The 21907-nt window shown below is 38.6% G+C and overlaps 1 protein-coding gene across 2 annotated transcripts in view; it reads right to left on the reverse strand.

Annotated features, from left to right (window-relative positions):
- Nucleotides 1-1344: 1344 nt before the first annotated feature.
- The window catches only part of Gycalpha99B (guanylate cyclase 1 soluble subunit alpha 2), a 38776-nt gene continuing 18213 nt past the window's right edge, over nucleotides 1345-21907 (reverse strand). The window contains exons 2-11 of one of the 2 annotated variants that reach the window (XM_012285422.2): nucleotides 18645-18718; nucleotides 17920-18002; nucleotides 7061-7406; nucleotides 4931-5312; nucleotides 3538-3717; nucleotides 2977-3115; nucleotides 2739-2905; nucleotides 2499-2642; nucleotides 2262-2416; nucleotides 1345-1775 (exon numbers count right to left, since the gene is read on the reverse strand). In XM_012285422.2, coding sequence (XP_012140812.1) covers nucleotides 1721-1775; nucleotides 2262-2416; nucleotides 2499-2642; nucleotides 2739-2905; nucleotides 2977-3115; nucleotides 3538-3717; nucleotides 4931-5312; nucleotides 7061-7406; nucleotides 17920-18002; nucleotides 18645-18718 — 1725 coding nt within the window. In that variant the 3' untranslated portion in view covers nucleotides 1345-1720. Of the gene's footprint in view, nucleotides 1799-2261; nucleotides 2417-2498; nucleotides 2643-2738; nucleotides 2906-2976; nucleotides 3116-3537; nucleotides 3718-4930; nucleotides 5313-7060; nucleotides 7407-17919; nucleotides 18003-18644; nucleotides 18719-21907 lie in introns of both variants that reach the window. The other variant, XM_003703266.3, reaches the window with a different exon arrangement.

A 21907-nucleotide genomic window follows, 5' to 3' on the forward strand; every position in this document is an offset into this window, starting at 1 on the left:
CTTTCGTCTCTGCTATTTTGATACCTTCACTTCAAATATACTTTGCTATTGATTAAATTTCTGAACATCTTTCTGGATCTCTTAATTCGCAGATTGATGGGTTCGTAGACTTGTGGATGTGTTCTTAGATTAGAGAATTGAAGGTAGTTCAAAGGTAGCACAAAGTTTCTGTGCCACAAATCCTATATATGTATATGTAAATTCTTGTATTACTAGATGTCTATATTCTTAAATTATCTTTTGTTAGCTGTATTCCCAGATTTCTAAAGTTCCCGAACACCTATGTTCTCGAAGACCTACTTGGTTCCCTATATTGCTAGATCTCCACATCTCCAAATTTCTATATTTCTTAACACCCACATCTTCAAATCTCTGTACCACCCTATAACTAGATTTCTATATCTCTCGATTCCTATACAGATCCCTATATCTCTAAACATCTATTCCCAGCTCCCTATACTTCCACATCCCTCGCTCCCTTGAAAGCACCCCCTCAATATAACAACCCTTACCCTTTGAATCAATATGTTTAAAATAGTACAACGCATTTCTCGCATTAAACGCGTTGCAATGCACCGGAGTTTCATTTGTACGCAACGACGGAAAAGGAAGAAAAAGGTAGCCAGACCACGAAGCTGGCACAGACCGTAGCGATAAGCAAGCGGTCCAGCAAAGAATACAAATAGTTCTATTATTTCACGGACAAAGGTAACGTAGTGTGGGATCCGAATCTGGAGCGAGTCTTATCAAAAATAAAAGCCGGCGGGCAGCTTCAAAGAGCCGTGGAAAAGTAAGAAGTTGTGGAAAGAGTGGCGCTGTATCGACTTTTGGTAACTGCTTCGAGGTATTGATGCTTCCTGGGATTCTGCTAGAGTCCTGTGCTTTTTGGGGATCGACTGTTGGCAGCTAAATGAATTTTTTGTTGTTATAATTATTTTAAATACATGGATATTCTGATGATAAGAATAATGTATTGAACCGTTACATTTTATAATTAAATAATTAAATTTTGTTGGACATGCTTCTGAGTGCAACTAATATTTTTAAAAATATCTATGTGTGCTACAAATCATAATTGGATAGTAGCTTACTTATGAAATAACTTCTTGAAAGTGTGACCTTCTTAAAATTTTTTAAAAATGTATAACTCAATAATGGCATAGTACTGATCCCATTAGAAGTCAAAGTAAATATCTATAGTATTATCAGAAAATTCAATTAAAAATGAAAAAATGTGAAACTTCAATATTTCTAAGTTCCTACATTCGAGAACTTGAAATCTCCATAAACCTCCACCTCTCACAGAAAGAATTTCCAAAATCATAATGAAGGAATAAAATGCCGTTACAGTTTATCATACAGATTTATTTGCTCATATGGTCATAAGTATATAATAATTGTAACCTAAAACTCTGCGTATAAATATTATCGGCTCGCGAATCGGCCATCAGGCTGTTAGAATCAGCGTCATAAGACGGTGCCAATTTGTGTTTTTTTTTTTGTTGTGAATTCATTGAAAGTGTTATTACGAAGAAAGTAGCATTGGTACAGCGACATTCACGGACGACACGCGTTCGTTGACACGATTTTATTGGTTATCTACAAGCTGGCGCCAATCCCGTATTCTCTGATCGCGCTTTGAATATGGAGATCCAAAGGATGGTTCACATCTACGTCTTTGTGCTTGTAGTTGTTCAGGAAATAAGATGTTCCCTCGATGTTAGCCGGAAATTCTTTCGGTAAAAATTCCTTTCTTCGCGGTTCCAACTCGAATCCTGGTATGGGATATTTCAATAAGCTGCCATAAACAGATGCTGATGTGAGTAACGTGAAATCTATGCGTTATTATGGAGATATAAAATGTTTCAGTAAAGCACTTGTACACTCCATTGAAACTGATTTAATGTATAGAAGAAAGTATTTGGAATGAAAAGAATTTATAGTTGGAAATTGTTTTGACATTTTTCATTCAGCTGTTGTTATATGATTGTTATTTATTCATCCATTTTTTATAGAACTTGGTATATTAGTTTGAATAAAGTGTACAAGAATATTTTTGACTGACTGTGTATCTACTGAGTCAAAATTTAAGTCTATTATTGCAAAACGAAAAATTAAATTGTTTTTACTCTGAAAATTAATATTTTGACTCGGTGGATTGAGAATAAAGAATCATGCTAACTCCAGATAAATCTCAGATGAATTTTACTTGTATATGGATAGTATTAATTGAAATGTAATTGATAATATTAAGTACTTACTCGTATGTCGTTGGGCTAACGTGGACACGAAGTGGTTCACTTAATGATTCGAATTTGTTAGCTAAAGTGACGTTGTGGCCGAAAAGACAATACCTCGGCATTTTTTTTCCAACTACTCCTGCTAGCACCATTCCGGTATGAATGCCAATTCGCATCTATTGAAAGAATATTCACATATATTTGCATGATTGTATTACAATTTAAAATTCTATCATTGAACTAATGGTACTATCTTACCCTTATTGGTTTACCCTTATGAGTCAAATGGTTCGAACATGCTTGTATCATTTTCAGAGCCATCCAAGCTATTTGTTGTGCATGAATGCAAGTATCACGGTGAAGGCCACATGCCACGCAATAGGCATCTCCGATTGTTTCCACCTATAATTTTTATTTTAGTTAATAACGAAAAACACATCTAGTATAAGATGTATAATACTACATCTTCTCTATGAACTTCTAAAAAGAAAATCATACCTTGTACACATCTAACTGGCCACAGAACGAGTCGAATTGTTCATAAAGGTTTTGAAGCATGTTGATGACCATCATCGGTGTCGCGGTGGAACAAATTTCCGTAAAACCAACAATGTCACTGAAAAGCATCGTCACCTCTGGATAAGTTTTAGCTTCGATTGTTTCTCCTGTAAGAATAAAAATTTTATGACAGGAGATTCTTTCCATACTACAAGTTGTGAAATGTTTGAATCCTTACCTAGCCATAGGCGTTTTGCTATATCCGGAGGAAATATAAGATGAAGCAAACTGACGTTCTTCTCTCTTTCTGCAGACACAGCCAGGTTTGCTTCTTCTATCGAACTCTTCAGCTTATCCATTCTTCTTCTCAAGCCATCCTGAAATGTGCATTCATTGTTATTATATTTTGCGTAAACAATATAGAGAATTTATCTATCTCCTTTATCTTTCTCTGTCTTTCATAAGAATATAATTTGATTTAACCCGCCATGTGCTACAGTGGCGCGATCTACAAAATGGTGGCACACCATATGTTGGCGCCCTCTGTGCCAAGAAAACGAATATCGACAACATAGATTTCTTCAAAACCATATATCGTTTTCAACCTTATCGACTAACAGTAACATCGAAACATCAGTAAATAATTTACAAATAAAATTTATATCCACAAACAAAATTGTACATATAGAATATTCTTCGTTTCACTACTTCTTAATATCATTGCAATTATAATATAATGTTCTCACAAGTTTCATAAGTATAAACGTAACTAAGAGTATATTTGAAAAATTGATTATACCTGAGCTCTTGCTTGTTCCCCAACCAAAATAACGTCCCTAGTAGCGTCGTGTAATGGAATATCAGATATAAAAAGTCCTCGGCCAGTTAATCCTTCCAGACCGTTCAGAAATGGCGAACTCACGAATAGGATGGAATCCGATTCTGGACAATGGACCATCTGACCTTTCATCTCTAACCCCTGAAATGAAAATCCTATTGGTAGAAAAATTCAGGAAATGTAATCTAGTAAGGGTTATGCATATCGTATATGACATTGCTTAATTGCAAGTGGATTAATATAGTAGCTTGCTATCGAACATCCTTACTATTGATTTGCAACTTTGTACTTTGTTGACCTCCCTCAATTTTTTGAGGTTTGGGGTTCCTCAATTTTTAAATTTTCAAGTTTTTAAATTGTTAAGTTTGTGTATTTGCAAATTCCTATATTTTTAAATTTTTATATGCACTAATTTTTATATTGGTAAATTTTTGCAGCCACAAATTGTAACGGGACTATATTTGCAGACGTCCTCAAATTTCCATGAGCTCAAATTTCCATGACCCCAAATTTCCACGTCTCTAAATTACCATGAATTCAAATTCCCACTTCCCCAAATTTCCACATCCCCAAATTCTCACATCCCCAAATTTCTACGACCCCTAATTCCCACATCCCCAAATTCTCACATCCCCAAATTTCTACGACCCCTAATTCCCACATTCCCAAATTTCCACTTCCCCAAATTTCTAATTTCCCAATTCCTCAAATCCCCAAATTCACAAATTTCGAAATTCTCACACTCCCAAATTCCTACATCCCCAAATTCTCACATTTCCAAATTTCTACGACCCCCAATTCCCACATTCCCAAATTTCCACTTCCCCAAATTTCTAATTTCCCAATTCCTCAAATCCCCAAATTCACAAATTTCGAAATTCTCACACTCCCAAATTCCTACATCCCCAAATTCTCACATTTCCAAATTTCTACGACCCCCAATTCCCACATTCCCAAATTTCCACTTCCCCAAATTCTCACATTTCCAAATTTCTACGACCCCCAATTCCCATATTCCCAAATTTCCACTTTCCCCAATTCCTCAAGTCCCCAAACTCGCAAACTTGGAAATTCTCACACCCCCAAATTTCCACATACCCCAATCTCCACATTCTCGAATCCCCAAATCCCCAATCTCCTATTTCCCAAACCCTAAAAACTCTAATTTTCAAAATTCCCAAATCTCTACATTTGAAACCAGCCAACCCAATTTTCATCCAATTACATTGTTCCTAACATTTCAATTTCCTCCGTAGTGTGTTAATTGAAAGAGGAGAATACACAGTGTGTACCGTGTGTTTGGGTAACGTTACAATAGCCATAATTGCTGTAGGAATAAATTGTATTCATGTACCTCCGCAGGATATTTATCAACGCCCTGTGGCCGTTGTAGAGTCAACACGAAAGGTGTGTTCGCTCGCTTCAGTATCTCGTGAAAGGTCAAAGTAACCCCGCTCGGTCGTGTAAAGGCGAAGTACGTCGATATTTCTCGCCCCAATCGGTTCAGATGATGTCCGAAGATCCTCATGAATCCGACTCCAAGCTGCACGAGCTCCAATTGTCGATCGACGACGAAATGCCATGGAAACGCTTTGCAGAAGCTCGCAACCCCCATGCGAAGGTCCGTGGCTTCGGTCGAAAGTGGACGGAAAGGAGACGTGACCGTGTCGAGATTATTGTCGACCTCTGAATCGACTAGCAAGTGTTCGATATAACGCTCTGGCGTGATACGGTACCTGCAAAACGGTTCATTGAAAATTAGTCAAGTTATTTTCGTTCTGGAATATCGACGATAAACTTTCAAATGGGTTAACTTTTCTTTATTCACTACGTGATGAAGTTCATTGATACAGTTATGAAGGCTATCTCGTACTTCTACGTGCAAATGGATTTCTTCAAATTTCATTTTCCTGTATTTTTAAATTTATAGTTTCTTAGATTCTTGAATTATTAAGTTCTCAAATTTTTGTAAGTCCCAGATTTCCTGAGCACCAATTCCTCAAATTTTTACATTCTCAAATTCTGAAACTTGCAAGTTTCCAAATCCTCAGATCCCCAAATCCTCAAACCCCCAAATTCTCAAACCCCCAAACTCTTAAACTCCCAAATTCTCAAATCCCCAATATTCTCAAACCCTCAAACTCTCAAACCCCCCAAATTCTCCATCTTCCAAATTCTCAAATCCCCAAATCTTCAAACCCCCAAACTCTCAACCCCCAAACTTTCAAACTCCCAAATTCTCAAATCCCCAAAATCCTCAAACCCCCCAAATTCCCCATCTTCCAAATTCTCAAATCCCCAAACTCTCAAACCCCCAAATTCTCAAACCCCCAAACTCTCAAACCCCCAAATTCTCAAACCCCCAAACCCTCAAACCCCCAAATTCTCAAACTCCCTAATTTTCAAATCCCTAAATCCCCAAACCCCCAAATCCCCAAATCCCCAAATCCCCAAATCCCCAAATCCCCAAATTCTCAACCCCCAAATTCGCCAATTTCGTGAATTTATTTTCGTACAGGAATATCGACGATAAACTTCGAAATGGGTTAACGTTTCTTTATTCACAACGCGCTGTTTTATTCGTAACTACCAGTTTTTGCAAAGATGCTCGAAAATTGGACGCGATTCAATTCCATCTAGATTTTGGTTCATGGGTCATCAGATTTCCAATGCGGCGAAACAAAGAAACTTAGAACAGTTTCTTCTGTTCTAGCGCATTTTCATCAGCGAATCAGAAAGTTGAAGATCTTAGTGCTTGAAGCAGCAATCTCGTTCGCGATCTTTTCTCGTTAGGCAACGAATTTTCAAGGACCGAATTTCTTGCTTACACGCAGTCGATCCGCTTCGGTAAAGAATACTCGATCGTATTTGAAAGTGTGCATGCCGGATTTTCTTTCGGCGAACTTTTAATTAAACCGAACGGTAATGAGCCAATTACGGAATTCGCTACGAAACACTTTGACTGCGATTCTTTGAGGAAACGGCGGAGAGTAGATTGCTGTTTAACGAATTCTTTTTCTACGTGATCGTGTAACGAAACACTCGTGTGTTCGGCTTTCGAAACTCTCGGATCGATATCATTTTTGCGTTACAATTTCGACGGGAAACAAATACTAAATATTTCTCTTTAATATTGGGCTGTATTTATTTCAAACGACGCAATAATAAATAATAAGCACGTTAATCCCGAATGCAGAAATCTGAAGCGTTTCATTGGAAGGCTCGATACGCACCTATCTTCGAACGTCATAATTAAAGGGCTTTTCGGATCAAATTTCAACATCCACTCCGAGTGCTCGTTACACGTACACAAGCTAGAAAGCTTCATTAAAAACGCGATATTAAAACGCACCCGCTTCGAACTCGTTTCGACGAAATTACATATTGAAATATAAAATGGACCGTTTCGAATGTCCGTTTATTGAAGCCGATTGCACGCAGCTACGAGATTACCTTCGGTATAAAATCAAACGGAGTTACGTACCTAAAAAACTTGGTATTGTAGGGGTCGGGTAAAATGTACACGTTCGCGTTGTCATTATAAAACTGTCTGGCTATTCCTTTTAAGCTGCCAACCAACAGATACGCGATAGACGGATGGTCAGTCGTGAAATGCAGCTCTATCGCTTCCGGCGTGGCGATGCATACGAATTCTGCCTCCGCTTCTGATCCGGACTGATGTTGTACAACGTCGTTCACGCCGTCCAGAGTTGTCAGAAAGGCTGTCAGATCGTTCCCGAGACAGCGGAACGCTCGTTCAAGAAGACCCACACAAGCTGTGTAGATCAGCTCCTGACCGAGATGATCGAAAAACGTGCTCACGTCTACGTCTGAAAAAAAATTTCGCTGAATTAGCTTCTTCTTTGCTGTCGCCGGCGACGTACAATCACCTTACATCCTCAAAAGAGATTGATCTTTTTTCGATCTTCGGGGGGAGTCGCAATGAAAACGAGGGTCTCGATTCAACGAGCAAGAACTTATGGTTAGGGTAAAATTTTTCTTGCTTGTTTACTTTCGCATTCATTCGTTGGCATTCTTTTAATGTCCACAATACTCGTGACGTATAGTTGGGATTAACTGATTTGTATTTTCATTGTAATTGAATTTTGTGTATTCAGATTGTGACATGTATACATTTGTAGACGTGTCTAAGTTTCCACGACCCCAAGTTTCCACGTCGCCAAAGTCCCATGTCTTGAAATTCCCACATCCTCAAATTTTCATATCCTCAGATACCCATATACATAAATTTTCACATCCCCAAATTTCTACGACCCCCAATTCCTATATCCCCTAATTTCTATGATCCTCAGTTCCCACATTCTCAAATTTCCACTTCCCCAAATTTCCAATTCCCCAATTCCTCAAATCCCAAATTCGCAAACTTGGAAATTCTCACACCCCCAAATTCCCACATCCCCAAATTTCTAGGACCGTCAGTTCCCACATTCCCCTATTTCCAATTCCCCAATTCCTCAAATCCCAAATTCGCAAACTTGGAAATTCTCACACCCCCAAATTCCCACATCCCCAAATTTCTAGGACCCCCAATTCCCACATTCCCCAATTTCCACTTCCACAAATTTCTAATTCCCCAATTCCTCAAATCCCAAATTCACAAACTTGGAAATTCTCACACCCCCAAATTCCCACATTCCCAAATTTCTAGGACCCCCAATTCCCACATTCCCTAATTTCCAATTCCCCAATTCCTCAAATCCCAAATTCGCAAACTTGGAAATTCTCACACCCCCAAATTCTTACATCCCCAAATTTCTAGGACCCCCAATTCCCACATTCCCCAATTTCCACTTCCCCAATTCCTCAAATCCCAAATTCGCAAACTTGGAAATTCTCACACCCCCAAATTCCCACATCCCCAAATTTCCAAGACCCCCAATTCCCACATTCCCCAATTTCCACTTCCCCAATTCCTCAAATCCTAAATTTCTCAAATCCCAAATTCGCAAACTTGGAAATTCTCACACCCCAAATTCCCATATTCCCCAATCTCCACATTCTCAAATCCCCAACCCCCTAATTTCCAATTTCCCAAATCCTAAAATCCCCAATTGTACAAATCTCTAAATCTCCACATTTGAGTACACAGTGTCTACCATATGTATAGGTAATTGTAGGTTTAGGTTAATAAATAGAAGCTTATAGAATTACACGAAAAATCCCTTGAATTTCTCATTACAAATACCTCGAATTAATTTCTTGTCCAATCTTTCAAGATTTCAATAAGTTTCCCGACGATCTTCCGGGAGACGGAAAGCGCAGGCAATTTTGTTGAAAGTTGAAGAACGAGATAGCGACTTCAGCGATTCGTAAACTTCTCGAGTGACATTCCTCTTAGCATCATGAACTTTTAGATCGCATCTACCGTGGACCAAGTTGCGACTTGTAACAATTTATCGAAGCCAAGATTTTGCAGTCTACGACCGCGCTGCTCGTTTTCCACATTTTTGACCTTAACTCGGGCAATCTGATACGATGATGGTTTTACGAAGCTCCCGTTTCAAGCTTTCCCGCGCGAACGGTCGAGGGCTTAATATCCTCGAATTAAAAGGTTCGAATAATGTTTCCCGATGGCGGAACCGATGAAAAAAACTAACGAGGAAGAAAACGGGTCAGTGAGCTTTAATTTGTTTCGTTCGACCTGTTTGTTGCAGCGACCTGGATGCAACTGTGATTCTGCTGACGACCGACGGATGGAATTACGCGAATCTTTCCTGTCAATACAAGGACGTGAAGCAGTTTGCTATGACACGTCATTCGATTGCTTCTGCAATTACGTTACTTGGAGAGAACATGTGGGACTATTTTAGTTAGGTAGAGTGAAATCGTACTTTCTCAGTGGAGTTTCAGATTGTTTTAATAAGGCAAAAAATAAATGATGATTGTGTACTAGATGTGTTGAATTATTCTAGATTCAGATCGATATTTGCATTGTAAAAGTGGTGTAATTGATTCTTCAAATTTGTTCGAAATAAAGAGCTCAATTAAACTTCTTCGAAATCCCGGCACCTTTTTAAAATTCCACGCACCGAGAGGCCATCCATTTAACCGCGATTCGGCCCCTTTTAAATCCTCTTCGTTACCGTTCGTTTTCAGTTTCAATCAATTGGAGCTTGCCGAACGTCCATTCCCACGAATGTTGTTCGCAAACTAACCGAAACCGTGATTCCTGACGCGCGTTTCCCGTCTGTCTTTCCTTCGGCGATCTGGACATAGAAATTACGTGAAACGTTCCGACGAGGTTGTCGAAAGTTTACGGTGGTCGATAAACGACCGACAGATTCCAATCGCTACCGTGAATCATGGTGGTTAGCTCCCTTGCAAATCGGGAAATCGACGCGACCCGACCGGGTTGTTCTAATGGCCGCGCGTATTATTTCCCACCGAATGTCACTGCCAGCACGCGATAATCAATAGCGGTTGGCATCCGGCTATATAATACGTTCGGCCAATCGTCTGGAACGTCGCGTGATGTTTCTGTGACAGCCTGCCAAATCGTCCAGCAAAGCTTGACTAATCGATGGCCCCTTGGCAGCCCGAGTGTTGTTCACCTGTCCTCGGTTGCGAACGAAACTCTTGCCCGGAAGAACGGATCCGGGTCACAAGACCTCCAATAACGATGCGTTAATAGACACCTCGAATCACGAGTACCTTCATTATCCGGACTAATTGGTGAACACGCGGATAAGCGTTGCGAGGATTAAAACGAATTGATGCTGATTATCATAATGATATATTTTGAGAGAGTGTATTAAGTATCTCAGAGGTCATCGGTATACTGAAAATATGTGATTGCCAGGTTGAGGTACTACCTGGGAAAGTAAACTAGAAATTATTTCTACTTGATGTAGTTCTTGAACATTCTGTAAAATATCTGAGAGTAGTTGTTTACGATGAAAGTGATAATGTATTAAGTATCTCAGAGGTCATCGGTATATTAAAAATATGTGATTGCCAGGTTAAAGTACTACCTCGGAAAGTAAACTAGAAATTATTTCTACTCGATGTAGTTCCTGAACATTCTGTAAAATATCTGAGAGTAGTTGTTTACAATGAAAGTGATAGTGTATTAAGTATCCTAAAGGTCATCGGTATACTGAAAGTATGTGATTGCCAGGTTAAAGTACTACCTGGGAAAGTAAACTGGAAATAATTTCTACTTGATGTAGTTCTTGAACATTCTGTAAAATCTCTGAGAGTAGTTGTTTACAATGAAAGTGATAGTGTATTAAGTATCCTAAAGGCCATCGGTATACTGAAAATATGTGATTGCCAGGTTGAAGTACTACCTGGTAAAGTAAACTAGAAATTATTTCTACTCGATGTAGTTCTTCAACATTCTGTAAAATCTCTGAGAGTAGTTGTTTACAATGAAAGTGATAGTGTATTAAGTATCCTGAAGGCCATCGGTATACTGAAAGTATGTGATTGCCAGGTTAAGGTACTACCTGGGAAAATAAGCTGGAAATTATTTCTACTTAACGTAGTTCTTGAACATTCTGTAAAATCTCTGAGAACAGTTGTTTACAATAAAAGTGACAGTTCAGTGAGTCTTCAGTATGACTTCAGAGATGAAATATGAGAGTTTTGGCTCCGGAAGTTATTCGAATAAATTTTTGAAAGTTATGAATACCTCGTAACTGTATTGGTTACACCAGTTTCGAGAAAGTAACGACTGTAAGATATTATGAATCTCAATGCCACATTTTGCATGTATGAATTATACATATACGATGAATAACGCATTTGCCACTATGTGCATTCTTTAGCGAACAACCTATGTACACCGGTTATCGTGTTCTTGACAAATCCTTTGCACTATCGAACACGATTGAATTACAATGAAAATTCCGAGTCCATCATTATTTTTTAAGAAACGAGGAATTTACTCATCATACATTATCAAATGTTATCAGTACATTATGAAATGTTTTCAATAAATTTGAACTAATTTTCAGTCCAAAAATCTGCATCTATATTGCAATTTCTGCCCCTGGGTCCCTCCCCTAATCACAAAAGCAAATATTGTGGCAATAGAAAGCGTCAATAAAGCAACACGGGCACACATCACTCATAGATGTTTTCAATAAATCTGACTCCTGAAGGGAAAGACGATTGTCCTTGACAGCTGCAAGGAAAAGATTCTCCTCTATCTGTTTGTTACGATCGATATTCCCGATCTAGCTGTGAAACGCCCTTCAGACCGATGCAACAGTATTCCCATGCCGTTCGATGGTCCTGCGAGCAAAGAGGAGCATGATTGTCGAGCATAATTCTCAGGCACGATTCTCAGCCACGATCATTCGCAGGACGATTTCTGTGAAGCCTCGTCGAGCGCACTCCCTTTGAGAGAACGTTGATATTCACAACTGATTGAATCGGCACAATATGTCGAGAGTGTGCACTTTGGTAGCCAACCTATCCTGCTCTGCTCTTATCTGTTGTTCCACACACGTTCCTACGCATCCTACAGCGACCATTCCGTTCTAAAATTCCGTATCTCGGACCTGCTGAAATTATTATGTTCTCGCCATTGATACGTCTGTAAAGGCTCTTTCGTACCTCTATTATGTGTGAACGGGTTCCTTCAAATTTTAGTTCTCTGTATTTTTTAATTTTTAGGCTCTTAGATTCTTGGAATTTCTAAGTTCTCAAATTTTACAAAGTTCCACATTTCTTGGGAACTAATTCCTCATAGTTTAGAATTCTCAAGTTTTTAAACTTTCAAGCTTTCAAATTCTCAAGTGTACAAACTTGCAAGCTTCCAAATTCTCAAAGTTCAAAATTTGCAAGCTTCTAAATTCTCAAATTCCCAAACTGGCAAGCTCCTAAATTCTCAAATTCTCAAATTTTCAAGTTTGCAAATTTTCAAATGCCCAAACTGGCAAGCTTCTAAATTCTCGAACTCCCAAATTCTCGAACTCCTAAGTTAACAAATCCCCGAATTCTCAAACCCCCAAATCCCTCAAACCCCCAAATCCCTCAAACCCCCAAATCCCCAAATCCCTCAAATCCCCAAATCCCTCAAATCCCCAAATCCTCAAATTTCCAAATTCTCAAACCCCCGAATCCTCAAAACCCCAAATCCTCAAATTTCCAAATTCTCAAATCCCCAAATCCTCAAATCCCCAAATCCTCAAATTCCCAAATTCTCAAACCCCTAAATTCTCAAATCCCCAAATTCTCAAACCCCCAAATTCTCAAACTCCCAAATCCTCAAATCCCCAAACTCGCAAACCTCCAAAAATATCAAACCCACAACATCCCAAAGTTCCCAAGTCTAAAACTTAAAAATTCGCAAGTAAAGTCGCAAAGTTCAAAAGTCCAAAACTCTTCGTACGTGAGTGAACGTGCAATCAGCTGTCGGAAAATTGTATTACACGAGGGACGGTCAGATACAATGGACAAGGGTATAATTTGAAAATTACCGAGAAGATTTGTACCCCTTTAAACGTCGATGTTACGTCCAGATAAATTTCTGTGTACCGTTAGCACGGTGTATCTGACGTATCAGGATTGTGTGAGCCGCCTCCGCAAGCCAATACTGGAAAAGGTCTAATACCAGATACGCCTTTTCGAGGCGGAACGACTCGAGGCACTCTCACTCGAGGTTCCATCAGGATCACACGAGAAATCCTTTTTGCGCTTCGCCAACTCCGAAGAACGATCACGTGCAACTCTCTGCTCGAAACCACCCTTTTATTGTTTTTCTTTTTTTCCTCCTTCTTGCCGTTATCGGTAACATTGGATGGGCACGCTACGTTCGATAGCAAGCGGTTCCGTGAAAATCTTTCTTCTCCGGAAACCACCTGAGTGGTTCTAGAAAAATGTGGCTGTAATAGCAACCAGTCTGTGTGGATCAATTATCACGAAAATATTTTATCGTTCTTGTAGACAATTTATTCTTGATGTGTCACTAAATGAACACATGTGGCAATGCCCTTATTCTACTTACTATTAAAATTTTCTTTAATTTCTTTTTGTTACACTATTTTTATTACACTGTTTTCTATCTTTTTATTGGCAAATTAGCCCTTTGATTGCGAAAGTACATATACCATCACATGTCAGTTATACGAAAGACAAATACACTGCGTCTCTAAATTGCGCACGTCTGTAAATTTGTCTTAGCATTGCACATTTACTGTGTCGAAATTGGTCTAACATAGTCCACGTAACAGCAACTGCAAGCTGATCGGTAAGTGTTTCAATATTTTAGTCGCAAACATCTCAATGTGCGACTAATGCGAATATCACAGTGTGTATTTTGTGCAAAAGAGTTAAATATGAAACAGATCGAATGTTGTAAACAAATTGTTCGAAAAGAAAAATTCAGTAGCAGAAAGGGATCCATTGTCTCTATATCTGAATTCACGAGTATCTGGCACGGCAATGTTTCACCGTATTGTATTACAGTCAGAATACAGAAACGTAAGTCAAAGTATACAAAAGGTGTATTAAGTACAAAAGATCTCCCGAACAGTGAGCGTAATGATAATAAATTTACGCCGAAATGTACAGAGCCAGGTTTGAAATCTTTAACGGCAAGGTAGGGTATTCTATTTAATTGCGAAAGCGCACGCTGTAACCATACGCCATAATGCGGTTACAAAGGGTCGACCTGTATTATTGCATTAGCGTACGGTGTGTCGCGGTAATGAGCAAATAAATTCTTATCATCGAATCCCTTTGTCGTGCAACCGTGCTGTGGCAAAAGAAACATTTACCCTGTTAACTCTTTGCCCCGCGTAATTTCAATAAAACTTCAAGGGCCACGAAGTTCTAAAATTAAAAAGTTCAACAGTGGAAGTTAACAAATTGAAAACTTAAGAAGTCGTGAAGTTGAGGATCAGTTCTTTCTCGTCTGATTATTGGAAATCGTGGAAACAAATTTCGAATAAGCATCAATATTGCTTTTGCTCGTAATAACTTTCTTCCGTTGTTATATTAACTTTAACTTCGAAATCTATTTGTATAAAATTATTAGAAGTTATATTAATGAAGCAAATAAATTTAAATTCCAGACTTGCAATTTTTATATGTATTTTAAAATTGGTGGTATAGTTTAAACGATATCGTCGATGTGCTTTAATCGACGGAGGTCAGAATTGTTCGATCGCTGCCACTTTGGGGTGAGAGCACAAGTGATTAAACGTCTTGAACACGCACTTGGTACCTAATCGTCCTTCTCATTGAACAGAACGATTCCGCCGGAAATCATTGATAAGTTCCGACGTGGAAGTTGAATTTGAATACGTTACCTCGTATTGATTGTCCATGATGATTAATGGGACGTTCGCCGAGTATGCTCCACTGTAGCTACAGTGCTTGACAACCAAATGCAAATTAGGTTAACATGCCCTCGAAGATGAAGGATGGGGCAGAACCACCTGACAACGTATATTGCCTCTCGTCGAACGTGGTGGTTTGGAATTCTCGGTGGATCATTAAGATCTACCAATGAAGCGAGCCATTGTGGTTTGGGATTTGTACTGTCCAAGTGATTTGCTCCATTATCCACCGAACCACAGATTTTAAATTCTACCAACAATGAATCTTTTTGTTTCTTATTGCTGAAATATTATGATATAAATATTTTGTTTCTTATTGCCGAACAGTTATGAATAAAATTTTTGGAACAACTGTACTGATGAAAACTTCATCTGGTTATCACGGTATTAGAGATTAATTGTTCAGAGTACAAAAACCGGGACGTTCCATTAGCTCGCAGCGAATTCCATCGCGAGTTATATCGTATAATAATTTTACACGTACATGAATAGTGAATTAGTAGGTTGGTTAAACCTCGTAGAGCGTAGTTGTATATAACCAGGTTTTTAAAAGTTTGGCACAACTTGTAGCTATCGCTGAATGTAATAAATTTCTATCAAGTTTAACTGGGTAAAGATAATTATGGTAACTACTTCGTAACTACTCTCAAACAATATTGGATCGTTTTAAAACTAGCCACTTTAACGCTTCGTTTATCAACAACGCGGAACATGCGCAATTATGTTCGCGATACGTCAAATCTTCCGAAACTATTGAAATTTGGCAAATAATTAAGAAATCGTCCTTTCGAACGACATAATTGATTCTTGAAACTTTTCGAAGCAATTTGCGCGATTAAACCTCTTTAACTCTTTTAAAACCATAGCCGTGATTTGAAGTGCTTTGAACTTTCTGCGTCCTCAAGATATTTGAGACTTCTTCAATCTTTTGGACCATCTTGATCCCCGACCTCCAACCTTTAATCTTCTGAGGTCCTTTAAACTTTATAGGAAGCCGCAATTTTATTTTATATAAGGACGGAAAATGCAGTTGGATTTGATTCGTTCGTATTGTGTTATCGATGTTTCGTCAATAAAATATTCAGTTCATCGAGATACGAATTTGTTCCACTTTTCGTCCGAAAATAGAGACAATTTCGTCGTATTTGTTATCGCGTCCTGCGTTCATTTTTTATGCAAAGAAATATCAGAAAAAGAACGTACCTTAAAAAATACAGTCTCATTTTTCTTGTAATTAACCCAAAGTGTATGAATATCGAAAAGAGTATCTGAGATCGGAAGCAGCTGCAACCAATTTCCTTGTTACGAAATTCGAAGCATGGCCGGCAGAGATCTCGTAATTAAGCGGAGAAATGCAAATTCACGATAACACGAAAATACCTGGGAACTATGCCAGACACGCACGTCGTTATCTCAATGATTCTGTTCTAACGAGATCGCCACACTGCAAAGCCTGCAACAAATGCTCCTTCGTGGAAGTTTTCACGACGGACGATATACGATATGTAATTCTCGGACGCGAAAGATTAATGAAGTCGACGAGCGTGATCCAAGAAAATTGCATTTGCGTTAACCGGATCGCGTGGATCGCATTTTATTGGAGTAACAGGCTGCCCATCGATTTCCGTTTAACGAAAAATACCTATGTGTGCCGGCCTGTTAATGAATTCTCCACGAGTCACACTACTGCTACATATTTTCACCATTTTTTTTCAAGACAGGTTGATTGCTACATCTATAGAAATTTCGTTAGAGACTTATTATTTTTATTAGTGGAATGTTATGTTAGCAGGAAATTTTTCTGAGTAGACGTCTTATTGTCTGTGTAATCTGCTGAGTAATAAAAATGTCTTTGTACTTTGTGAAGGTACAAAGTACCTCATAGAAATTTCTTTAGAGACTTATTATCTTTATTAATAAAAATAGTGTTATGTTAACAGGAAATTTTTCTGAGCTTTAACTTATTGTCAGTGTAATCTGCAGAGTAATAAAGATATCTTTACAAAGATGTCTGTGTACTTAGTGAAGGCACTTTGTACCTTCACGGTACTACTAGAATTTTGGTAAGTCCCGATCGGATTTGTGCGAGATGCATCGATCTTTGAATGATGAGGGATAAAAGGGGATTACAAGTTGTGCTTCTGTTACCAAGATGGAATACCTTTGAATATTTTACCAGCACGAGGCTGCATATCGATTGGTTTTCGCGCTATTCCGTGGTCATTCAATTAAAAACTCGGTCAAGCCTGTATTAACGAATCCCGTGTTACCAACGCCTCTGTGAAAGAGCAAAGCGGCCCGAGACGCTTAAGGGTGAATCGCAGAGAACAGACAGGCTCAACGAAATTAGCTGTGGCTTCCGTGAATGAATAGATACTCTCGACACTCTATTCATTGAGTTTCAATTTTTTCCTCTTGCATTTTCTTTCAAAGAGTCGCGAGATATTCATACTGCTTCGCCGAAAGAATTATCGTATTCAGCGAGGTCTTGAATAAACTTCGAAAGGGTACGTAAATTGCGGCCTATTCGACAAAGTGTAATCTTCTTCGACGTAACTGTGGCAAGATGTTTGTAAACAGCTTTGTTTTTATTTTGCCCGTGACATCGTTCAGAGGCTTAGCGTGCTTTCCTCGAGGGAACAAGAAGGTTTATGCTTCGACACGTTAACAAACAGACATTCCTAACGACGATGAATAATAGCGAAAGGAATATTAATTTGTGCATCTCATAATGCGGAGATCTAAATTCTAAGTTCACCGCTTTCCGTCGCGAAGAATTTGCATCCCTTCTGCAAAGCTGCACCAACGACAAGAAGAATCTATAAGCGTCTTGTAACTTCCGAACAGGAAGCCCGCGAAGTTGTATAACTTTTCAACTCTAGAAACAAGAGACGATTTGACAGAGTACGGCTTCGGAAAACGGCAAAACGCCAATAATTATCGTCAGTCTTAATTTGTCGCGAAATATCTCGACAGCGAGTAGTTAATTTATACGTAATATATCAACATTTTGTCGGTAATAATATCTTACCGCAATCATAGCTCAGCGTCTCGTAAATGTCCTCCAGTAAGTTGTAGTTCTCTTCGGCATCCACGTTGTACAGCAGTTTCTCGCTGAAATATCGAACAAAACAGTTAGCCACGAAATTTCAATTATAACTTCTATTTTAACAATGAATCGATCCTCCTTGTGACACGTGGTCGTTTTTCAAGTTCAATATTCCGGAAATGCAGATGTTCGGTGACAGGGAAACGAATTGTTGCGGACGTTCCAAGTTCCATAGAAATTTTCAGTGATTCAAAAATTATTCAATTTGAAATTTCATAAATTCCTCCGTTTGGAAATTCTTCAATTTAAAAATTCATCACTTTGAAAGTTCTTCAATTTAAAAATTCTTAGCTTGAAAGTCTCTCAACTGAAAAATTCGCCACTTTGCAAATTCTTCGACGTAAAAATTCCTTTGGTTCAATTTGAAAATGCGGATTGTTTCATGCAAATGACCCCCCTATCATATAAATTGCGAACAGAGGTTCAAAATTTCGAACAGGTACAAGCATAGCATAAATAAATAGTAAGCTGTTATGCACAGTACGAGTGTAACCCGTGTTTCTTGCATTGAGATGATAACTTCAACCGCGAACGTGACTCGATAATATAAGTCAAAGGATTAAAGCAAGGTAGGGTGTTTCGACGTTATATTGCTTTCAACGACGTGCAAAAGAGAGAACGATATATTTAGAAGGAGAGGTACTTACAGAGACCTCGAGGTTGAAAGTGGCTCCTCGCCTTTGCTCAAAAGGGCCCCCAGAGCCACGGCAACCACCTCGTTCTGTAATACAAACGAAAGTCGTGTATACGTGTTGCGAGAGAGATGAAAAAAATAATAAGTGTGGATGAGAGATGCATACATCAGGATTTAAGTTGTACGCTGGGGATTATAGTAATTGCTAATTGCGACGCTTAACATACTATTTGATTGTCAACCATTGTAACAATGTTAATTTCTCGCATTTTCGTTTCATTGTACTTCTTCAAACTTTCTAACTTAAATTTGTATGCATTTAAATAGTAGTTTCATTTGTTTAAACGTTAAGATGTTACTCATCCTTCTCATCATCATCCTTAATTAAAATTGACATCTGCTTACTCTTAAAAATGTGATAACTCTTTAAACAATGTTTTACGATACTAATATAATCTTGTTACAATTTGTCCTCCATTAAAAATGTTTTTATTATATCAATTTGCCATTTCTACGAAGTTGAATAATCAACTCGCTCAACGCCAGGAAAGTTATTTCACGTGCTCTGCAAAATGGCAACTTAATATAATTAAAACTTTCAAATTTAATGTCCTGAAATTGGTTCAAATGACGTCTAAAATTAGTGTCGCCTGGATGCCGTCGCTTTTGTAAATGTTATATTTCATAATCAAACTTGGGTAGAATATTTTCAGTGAATTGAATAACGCATTTTCCTGAACTCAAAATTGATCCAAGATAAATCAAGATGTACTAAATAGCTTTTATTGTAAATCACCTCTGTAGCATTATCTTGCTACTTTTATTTCAATCCTCTTCATTATCAGTAATTCCAAGAAGTTTCCGACAACGTTTAATTTAAGATAGTACTTCCAATTTCATAAATTGATCATCGTATTAACTGCTCTTGATCCACAAGATTAAGTGACACTTTCGTTCTTATTCTTTAAAGGAAGGAAAAATCGCGGCAGTGGTTATACGGAACCAATAACTGTGTTTCAAGTAACAGATGGTTCGAAAAGCGCGCGTAAATCGCATCTGTCACCGAGTTTTAAAGCGCGAACTATAAAAGAATGTCGTTCATATCTCTCCGAAGGGCTTACATAAAACAAACCTGTCGCTGGCTACAATCGAACAGTTACAATGAAAGACGACGTGGAAACCATTTCTTTGAGTGAAGAAGGAGATAAATTCTATTTGAGACACGTTGGGGAATCAGAGCCTCGTATAACTGGTAGCGATACAATGCTTTGCAATTACGACGAATGGCTACCGAGATGCGTGGTTATTATGACATGTGGTTATTAGGATGTGTTGCTGAAATATGTGGAGGTTTATATTACATGGGTGGCAATGCGTGGTGGTACCATGTGTGGATATTACAACGCGTGGAAAAATGATATGTGATGGTGACTTTTGTGGACATCTAATGTATGACTATTAGGATATGTGAAAATGTAATGTGTGGTGATATCATGTGTGGAGATGCAACGCGTGAAAATTCCAATGTGTAGCGATGCAACGTACACGCAGTGGTTGCTAAACTATACATACATTCTACATCAAACCATACATAAGTATATTACACTTCCACATATGTGATTATTCACACACATGAAAATCTAACACGTATAGCAAGGCGTGACTATTACGATGCGTGATAATCTAATGTGCAACTACTGCTACGTGTGAAGATCGAACGTGTGGTGATGCTACACATGGCGATACGATGCCTGGAAATCTGACATGTATCGATAGAACATATGGTTATTACCACACATGAAAGTCTAACGCGCGGTAATGCGACGTGTGACTATTACGATACGTGAAAATTTAATGCGTGACTGTACAACGTGCGGTGGTGCCACACAGCCTGAATATTCGATATGTAGCGATACCACACATGAAAATCTAATGCATAGTAATACCACGTGTGACTATTTGGAGATCCACCGCGTAGACATGCATGCATTACAAATTACACTATCTACAACCCTAATATATATACAAGTGACAAACTCCAAATTACAAGAATTCTTTCCATTTCTCCAACCCTTGCGATTTTAATCCCTCCAAATCAGAACTTAAAATCGGTGTAGAGAACTGACGAAAATTGTTGGCGACCTCGATTCGCTTAATCATAAATTATGATGCACACCGCGCGAGTAGAATTTATCGTTCCACTCGGTACGTCGCTATGGGCAACTATTCTCCGAAGAATTTCTGCTCTACGCGGTTATGTGGGACATTACTTAGCCTCCGTACGATCTTCCAGTTAAATGCGAAATCGTTTTCTGACCAGTTCCTGGCGACCCGATTGAATTACGATCTGCATTATTCGTTGTCGCGGATGAACAGGAAACTCCGACTCCTAATTTCGACCTCCGTACGGCTCAGTTAACTGCTGCTATGTAATCGAAGTTTCACCAACAATATTCGGGTGTTCGGACAATGCTAATATCGATTTTCGATTGGAACTTTGGGATTTTAATCATTTGCGTTCGAATTTGGGAATTCGGGAAGTTCTGGGTGTTGGAAGTTCGGTATCTTGAGATTTTGGTGGTTTCACACTTTGAGATGTTGAAGTTTGAGACCTTTGGGGATTTCGGGGCTTTGGGAGGTTAATATTTGGAGATCTTTGTATTTTGAAGCTTTGGGACATCGAAATTTGGGATTTGTAGGATTTTAGGGCTTTGGGAGATCAAAATTTGGGGGGGTTTTGTACTTTGAAGCTTTGAGACATCGAAATTTGGGATTTGTAGGATTTCAGGGTTTTGGGAGGTCAACATTTGGGGATTTTTGCTCTTTGAAGCTTTAGGACACTGAAATTTGGGCCCTGTAGGGTTTCAGAGCTTTAGGAGGTCAAAAATTTGGAGACCTCTGCATTTTGAAACTTTGGGACATCGAAATTTGGGATCTGTAAGATTTCAAGACTTTCGGAGATCAAAATTTGGGGGTTTTTGTACTTTGAAGCTTTGAGACATCGAAATTTGGGACCTGTAAGATTTCAGGGCTTTGGGAGATCAAAATTTGGAGATCTTTGCACTTTGAAGCTTTGGAACATCAAAATTTTGGACTCGTAGGATTTCAGAGCTTTGGGAGGTCAAAAATTTAGAGATCTCTGCACTTTGAAGCTTTGAAACATCAAAATTTGGGATCTCCATGACTTCAGATCTTTAAACTGTTAAAATTCTCAGTCTTTTCATCTTTGAAACATTGCACCATTGAAATTTAGGACTTCAACAAGTTCTGTACTTC

This window comes from Megachile rotundata, chromosome 5, assembly GCF_050947335.1.
Source record: "Megachile rotundata isolate GNS110a chromosome 5, iyMegRotu1, whole genome shotgun sequence".
Lineage (NCBI taxonomy): Eukaryota > Metazoa > Arthropoda > Insecta > Hymenoptera > Megachilidae > Megachile > Megachile rotundata.